This window comes from Pelecanus crispus, chromosome 11 (genome assembly GCF_030463565.1).
Source record: "Pelecanus crispus isolate bPelCri1 chromosome 11, bPelCri1.pri, whole genome shotgun sequence".
Lineage (NCBI taxonomy): Eukaryota > Metazoa > Chordata > Aves > Pelecaniformes > Pelecanidae > Pelecanus > Pelecanus crispus.
The window spans coordinates 17,177,050-17,184,071 of NC_134653.1; the positions used below are offsets into that span (position 1 = coordinate 17,177,050).

General features: G+C 53.6%; 1 protein-coding gene across 1 annotated transcript; it reads left to right on the forward strand.

The window, feature by feature from the left end:
• The first annotated feature begins 770 nt into the window (after positions 1–770).
• Positions 771–4,412, forward strand: MRPL28 (mitochondrial ribosomal protein L28). The gene is made up of 5 exons (XM_075718688.1): positions 771–1,058; positions 1,267–1,419; positions 1,788–1,922; positions 2,612–2,698; positions 3,637–4,412. Exons 1-5 carry the CDS (start codon positions 771–773, stop codon positions 3,712–3,714), a joined length of 741 nt encoding a protein of 246 aa, XP_075574803.1. The 3' UTR covers positions 3,715–4,412.
• Positions 4,413–7,022: the final 2,610 nt, after the last annotated feature.

A 7,022-nucleotide genomic window follows, 5' to 3' on the forward strand; every position in this document is an offset into this window, starting at 1 on the left:
GGGCCCTCGGGGCTTCCTCGAACTTTTCTCACTTTTAGGCACTTTTCCATCTCCCTCGGTTTGCACAGCGGCGTTGCAGCCCTGGCGCTGTGGCAGGCAGCCGCTGCTCCTTCACAGCCGTGCCATTCGTGCCAGGCTGCCGGTCTGGCCTGGGTGCTGCTGGTTACTAGAGAAAGCAATAATTCCTCATCTGGCCTTTTCCTTCGGAGGCTTCCACGCTGCAAAGCAGGAGAAGCTTTGGGGAGAGAAATCCTGCTAAGGCGATTGTTTATTTTGTGTTTGATCGTTGAAATTCTGCTTTTGCTTCCTCCCCTCCTCCCCCGCAACTCTTGGCCCTGGCACAAGGTTGTGTTAGGTGCCTGGGGGAGGGCGGGTGTTAATTATTTTGGGTAAAATCTGAGCGAATTCCTATGTTTGGGAAAAAAAGGTTGGGTTTTGTTTTTTTTTTTTTCCCCCCTTTGCTGTTAATACCTGTGATTATTTTATACGGTAAATTTTAAAGCTTACAGTTTTATAATTTAATAAAGGTTAATGGTATTTGAGGGCAAGTACGTGGCGGCTGGAGTATCAACCGGTGGGGTCAGGGCAGGAGCCGCGATTGCCAGGCGGCCGCAGGCTGCGGACGAAACGCGGGCGCGGCGCGGCCCCTGCCGGCCTCCGTCGTTGCCCCTGCAACGTCCGTGACAGCCAATGAGAGGCGGGGCCGGCCCCGCTTCCGGACGCGGTGGCTGCTGGGAGCGGAAGTGGGCGGTGGTGGCGGCGGGAGGGCGATGCCGCTGCACCGGTACGCGCCGCGGCTCTGGCCCGCCCTGCGGCTGCGGGAGGGCATCTGTGCGCGGCTGCCGGCGCACTACCTGGCGGCGCTGCAGGACGACACGCCGCCCACGCCCGTGCACTGGCGGCCGCTGGGCGTACGCTACCGGCGGAACCCGCGCACCGGGGAGCGGGAGCGCGTGCAGGACGTGCCGGTGCCGGTGTACCTGCCGCCCGCCGCCCACGAGGGACTCTGGGGCGGTGAGGGCTGGATCCGCGGCTTCCGATATGCGCGTAACGACAAGGTGAGCGCTCTGGTCTTTCCTTACCCCGGGCCGGCGGTGCCCCGTGGGGGAGCCCCGGACGACCAGGGCATGCTGGCAGCCGCCAGCATGGGGCCGTGTCTTGGGCGGCCCAGCCGGCGCCTGGTGCAGTCTCAGCCCGTTTCGGCGGGAAGCAGCATCCCCCGGGGAAGGTAGCGTCCCCGGGCCCTGACCACCGGTCTCTGCCCAGCTCTCCACCAGGCTGCCCAAGACATGGAAGCCGCAGCTCTTTGACCGGCAGTTCTACAGCGAGATCCTCGACGCCACACTGACCATCACCGTCACCATGCGGACATTGGACCTCATTGACGAGGCCTACGGTTTTGACTTCTACATCCTCAAGGTAAGGCCCTGCGCTCGGCAGGGCTGGCGGGACTTGCTGTGCAGCAGCTTCAGCGAGGCTGGGCTGCGCCCACGCTGCCCTTGCTCAGGAGCTTGCAGGCAGCTGCTGCTGTTAATGTATTACTGCAGGTCTAAAGCTTCTAGGCTTTAATACCCCCTTGATTGGAGCCCTTCATATTAAAGATCAGAACCAGGATCAAATTAGCTTCAGAACAAATCCAAGAGATCTTTCCCTTTTCATAACGTGTGTCCTGAGAGCCTCTACAGCATGCAGATAAACTGCCAGTGTTGTCTACATGCTGATAGACTTGCGTGTTCTCCAGCGGCTGGTCTTTTGGTGTAATTTAACAGCAGACTTTATTTCTCCAGACTCCAAAAGCCGACATGTGCTCAAAGCTCGGGATGGATTTGAAGCGAACAATGCTGCTGCGACTTGCACGGAGGGATCCTAAACTGCATCCCAATGATCCAGCCAGAAGAGAGGCGATTTATAATAAGTACCAGGTGGGTGCCTGACCTGCAGTTCCTGCCATAGCATCTGCAGTGATGTTTGCTGGTTGTCCAGCTTGATAATGCCTGAATCACCGTGTCACAGCACAAACCAGTGTTAATGGTCCTGTGTTTAGGGTTAAGGCTATGGGCAGGGAAAATCTAAACACCATTTGTCAGGTTTTTCTTGTTTCTCTGTGGGCTGCTGATTTCTGTACTGATCGTTTAGGAAGGCAAAAGCCTATATTTTTTCTGTGATCAAGGTCTGTGATGAGGGTCTGCAATAAGCACTGGTAGGAGCTGGCACTGCTGACAGCAGCAAGAATTTGTAGTGACACTGCAGCGAGGAGCCCAGACTGCCTGCATGCAGTTTAGTTTTGTGCAGCTGGTGATGGTTGCCAGCATAGAAACACCACCAGTATCCATGGTCCATGGAGTAGTGCTGAGATACAGCCCCAGAACTACACAAAGGAGAGGCACAGCAGCAGACGGACACAACTGATCAGAGGAAGCAGGACCCTTGCAAAGGGAAAAGGAGAGGAGGGAAGTGGACTTTGGTTGCCAGAAATGAGGGAACAGTGTTTTAAGATTTGTCCGTAGTAACATTCCTCCTGCATCATGTGTTTGTGTGAGTTGGGCATAGAGACGATTTGTGTCTTTGTCACCTGGAAAGACTGTACCACCTGTTCCTTCTTTTATCGCAGGAATTTGTGATCCCAGAAGAGGAAGCTGAATGGGTTGGCTTGAGTTTAGAAGAAGCAATAGAAAAACAGAGGCTCCTAGAAAAGAAGGTGAGTTCCTGAGGCAATGCTTAGCACTTAGCACTGAGGTGTCTTAGCTGCATCAGACTGCATGTCCAGCTGATCCAAGCAGCCTGAGCACTCCTGAGCCGTAGAAGTGGTGCACCAAAACTCCTGAGCCACCACATGAGCCCAGTTAAATTTGGGTGCCCAAAACATGGGGCTGAGTTAAAACACATTGTAAAACCAGATCCCCCAGTGAGGGGAGAGATGTTTGGGGGATGGCTTATAACTCCTGCCCTGTTGCGTGAAGATCTTTGCCTTTGGTTGACTTCTATACTTCTTTGGGACACATGGATACAAGCTCAGGGCTCGCTCAGTTTGTGACCCTCTGTTGCTGCAGCTCACTTGTTAGAAGCAATATGCAGAGGAGGGTGTACCAGAGAGCTGCTGGGGGCAAAGGGCTTCCTGGGGGGGTGGGGTCTGTTGGTGACATTTCCCCCAGACCTGTTGGCTCCTGTTGCAGCTGCAGCAGGGATGGAAAGGTCAGGAGCACTGACTGCATGAGGTGGTGCTGGTTCCTGAACCCTGTGGGGTCCAGCTTCTTCAAGGATTACATTCACCAACGTGCTTCAGTACAGCTCTGATTTAGGGCAACATCAGGAGGGAGGCAAGCATTTTTAGAAGAAAGTGGATCCCTGGGAGCTACTTATGATTCTTGAATGCAGACAGAACTGGGAAAGCTGGTGAATGTGCCACACAGGTGTCTGTCATCTTTGAGGCAAGGTTGCAGAGCTGAGCAGCAGCTGTGTCTGGAGTAGCATAGCAGGTTGTCTTGTTCAGCCACTGAAAAAAGCCTGACCCATCTTCTTCTGGTTTTAACTCAACACTCCCACAGCACTGGCTCCCTGGGCTCTCCATTAGACTTCACCCCTTGCTGCTACTCAGGTTCACTCCTTTTAAGTGGTGTATCCTCTGCTTTGTTTCAGGACCCTGTCCCACTCTTTAAGGTGTATGCTGAAGAGCTTGTCAACCAGCTGAAAGAACAAGCACTGCAGAAGCAGTAGAAGGAAAGAAACCTTTGGAGCAAAACCCCTACTGCAGATCAAGCTGTGGGGTTCAGTGAGTCTTCTGTCTGAACCATGTTGTGTGGAAGGGGCCACATGAAGAACGTGCCCAGGAGCATGTTGCAGTTATCAAAGTCTAGTGACAGCCTAAATTCAGTGAGGAACCATTCCTGTGGGCTGAGGAAAGAATTTCTGTCCTGTGGCCTCTGAAAGCATTCTTGCGAAACTGACTTAATGTGGTTCTTCTGCCTGTACAAGTGGTTGGCTGCTGTTGAGAGCTTGGTCACGATATAAAATGAAATATGCATTTTGGGAATATCAGTAAACTTTTCTCTGGTACTCATTGCTCATTAGTGTATTATAGCAGGGACTGTGAGATGCGGTGGTGTAACTTAGATCAGTCCCAGCCTTCTGCATCAGAGACAGTTGTGCCCCGAAAGCATGACCCCAAACCCCTGCCTCAGGCAGTGCCTGCCAGCAGGTGGGGCTGAGCTCCCTGGCTGCTGTCACTAGCTGTACAGCTCTAACCCCTTGAGTTCCAGCACTTTTTCTGTTTGAAGTTGGTGATTTTTAAATCTTTTATTTTGTAAAAATGTAGTTGAAGCGGGTGTTCAAGCCTTTGCCCCTGTCTGGTAACAAGGGACTGAAAAGCAGTTACCAGAATTACATGCCAGTGAACAGCAGTGTACTACTGGTGTCATCTGTAAGCTTCATGGTCCTGCAGTGGGTTTCTGGATGGAGAAAAAGCAGCCTCTCTTCCCTTTCCCTTCAGCTCTGAGGTAAGGGACCAGCACAGAGCTTGCAGGATGGACCTCATGTGAACCGTATCTCTGGATTGTTGCCCCAGGAAGAGACGTTGCCTTAACCTTGCCTTGGGATGAGACATACTCCCCCTCTCTAGCACGTAAGGGCAAGTGCACGGTCTTGGTTTCTGAGCCACAGGACCCATGATAAGAGAGAAACTGGGCTTGTAAAGCAGTGCGTGTCTGGTCCCATCTGCACTGGAATGGAGTAGGACCACAAGGGAGCAGAAGTTCCCAGTGCCTTAACATCTGCCTTAAAGGTTTGGGAGAAAGGTGCTGCGGAGGTGGTTGCTGGGTAAGCACAGAGCCTCTGCAGGGCTGTGCTAGGTGGCTGGGGATGAGGGAGGTGGTTGAGGTGAATATGACCTAAATGGTGGTGTTTCAGGAAGACCAGACTTCTCTGCTGCTTTTTGGGCCAGGGAATGGGTTGGAGCCCTCTCAAGGGGTATTTGAGCCCCCAGGTGAGTGTGGCACAGCTGCACAGCCCCGGGCTGGTTGGTTAGGGGCTGCCAGACTGGCGCGGTGCTGTCCCTGCATGGGGGCAGGAGGCTTAGCACTGCAGGGGACAGGTTGGGTGGCAAAAGCTGGGATGTTTCCAGCCTGCCTGTATGTCTCAGCTCTGGCAAGTCCAGGTTCTCAAGAGCAAACTGGCACAGAAGGTCGCATTTGCCTAATTAATGATTTTGTAGCTAGGCCAGCACAATGGCATTTGCTTATCTTCTCCCTCTTCTGCAACTGAGCTGAGTGGGAAGCTGCTGCCCAGCTCCTTGGGGACCCTGACACTCTGCCCTCATTAGAGATAATTAGCTGGGACAAGCTCCTTGTTTGACAGCTCTGCTCATCATTAGGGCTAGCACAGCTCATGCATTTTAATGTAGCTCTGAGCAAAGCTCCAGACTGTGGCTCTGGCCCAGCCCACCTCCATAGCTTTACTGGAGCTTTACCCGGTGCGGGTCTGGCCTCTCGGGCCCAGTGCAGCTATAGCAGAGCGCGGCTGGTGCCTGCCCGGATCCCGCTCTCAGCCCTGTGCAGATCCCTGAGTGCCTCATAGCTCCTCAGCAGTGAGGGGGCTGTTTGGGATGGCTGAGTGGGCAGTTACCAGCTCTTTCTCTGTACTGGGGGCTAGTAGGTTTCAGTTATGTAAAATTATCTTGCAGTTGTGTGGTGCCGTATCTCTTGGGGGAGAGCTTTGGCTGTACATCCTCCCCAGCTGCACTGCTGGTATTGCCTGTCCTTGAAGCTGATCTGTTCTTCGCTGCTCATTGTGCACACCCGTTCTCCAGGATCTGCTGCCTTGGGAAGGTTTGGTGGGTGCCAAGGGGTAGCAGGAGCTTTCAGCCGGACCTGGGGGAGAGCTCCTGTCCTGCTGGGGGCCGGGGGTGTGCTAATGGGGGCCCTGCAAGAGTGCAGTGGGAGCTGCAGGAGTGTCTCCATGGGGAAGCTATTGGGGATGTGGTTAATCCTGACTTCTGAGTTGGAGCCCTCCATTCTCTCATCCTGCCTTCACTGTGAAACCCTCCCCTTGCTCCTTTCCCTATACCCGTGTTGGGTGTGGCTGGGAGCTTACTCTCATGGAAGTGCTCTCCTGACTTGAAGGAAAGCTGGAAATTCCGTGGACCAGAGATGCTGCACCTTCAGAGAAAGCAAAGCCCATGGTTGCATAGCAGCAAGCATGCAGGGCTGGCTCACTCTTCTGCTAGACAGAGTAGCAAATGTCTCCAGGTGGGGAGGGAGCCCCTGTCTGGCTTTTGGGGTAGTTTGGGCAACAATACCCCCAGCCAGGTTACCATGAGGAGGTGGAGAAGTAGCTCAGGCCCCAGTGTTAGACCTGTCATGGTTTTATGCCTGTTCGTTTGCAGCTCTGACCACAAAGGGAGAGAGCTCGATTCTACTTGTATGGTGGTAGTATTTTTTTATCTGTCGAAGTGGGCTCAGTCTGGCAGATACCAGGTTCCTTTGCTGCCCTAGCAAGGGAAATCGGAGGAGCTGGTTGTTTGCCATGACAACACGTTCCCAGGAAGCCACAGATGCCACAAACCCATGGGTGCAAATTGGGTCCTGTCAGCTTGAGGCTGCAAATCCACCCCGGGACAGGGCAAGGGCCTGACTGCCAAGCACAGCTCAGACCCAAGCGCTGCCTCAGCAAAGGTCACCAGGTGCTGTCTGTGTTCAACCACTGCAGCATGCATAGCAAATTGCCAACATGCAGGCTGGGAGTAGAGACCCAGCAGCTTGCGAGGATATGACAGCCACTGATGAACTGCCAGAGAGCTCTGTGCAGGGTCACCTTGAATTTGGCAGCTTAAGATAAGGCTGGGGTAGCAGTGGAGACTGCTCAGAAGGAGGAACAGGGAAAAATGAGCTCGGCAAGACAGTAATGAAAGGAAAAATCCCAAGGAGAACTGGCAGGCCAAGGTTTGTGGCAATCTGTCAATGCAGTTCATGGGCAAGATGGTTGCTAGCTGGCATCTTGACCACAGAATCACTTGGTTGTTTTATTTTCCT

Coding starts and splice junctions, on each gene's coding strand:
- MRPL28 (XM_075718688.1), top strand. CDS start 771: ATGCCGCTGCACCGGTACGCGCCGCGGCTCTGGCCCGCCCTGCGGCTG. Junction 1,059..1,266: donor GATATGCGCGTAACGACAAG/GTGAGCGCTCTG, acceptor GTCTCTGCCCAG/CTCTCCACCAGGCTGCCCAA. Junction 1,923..2,611: donor CGATTTATAATAAGTACCAG/GTGGGTGCCTGA, acceptor CTTTTATCGCAG/GAATTTGTGATCCCAGAAGA.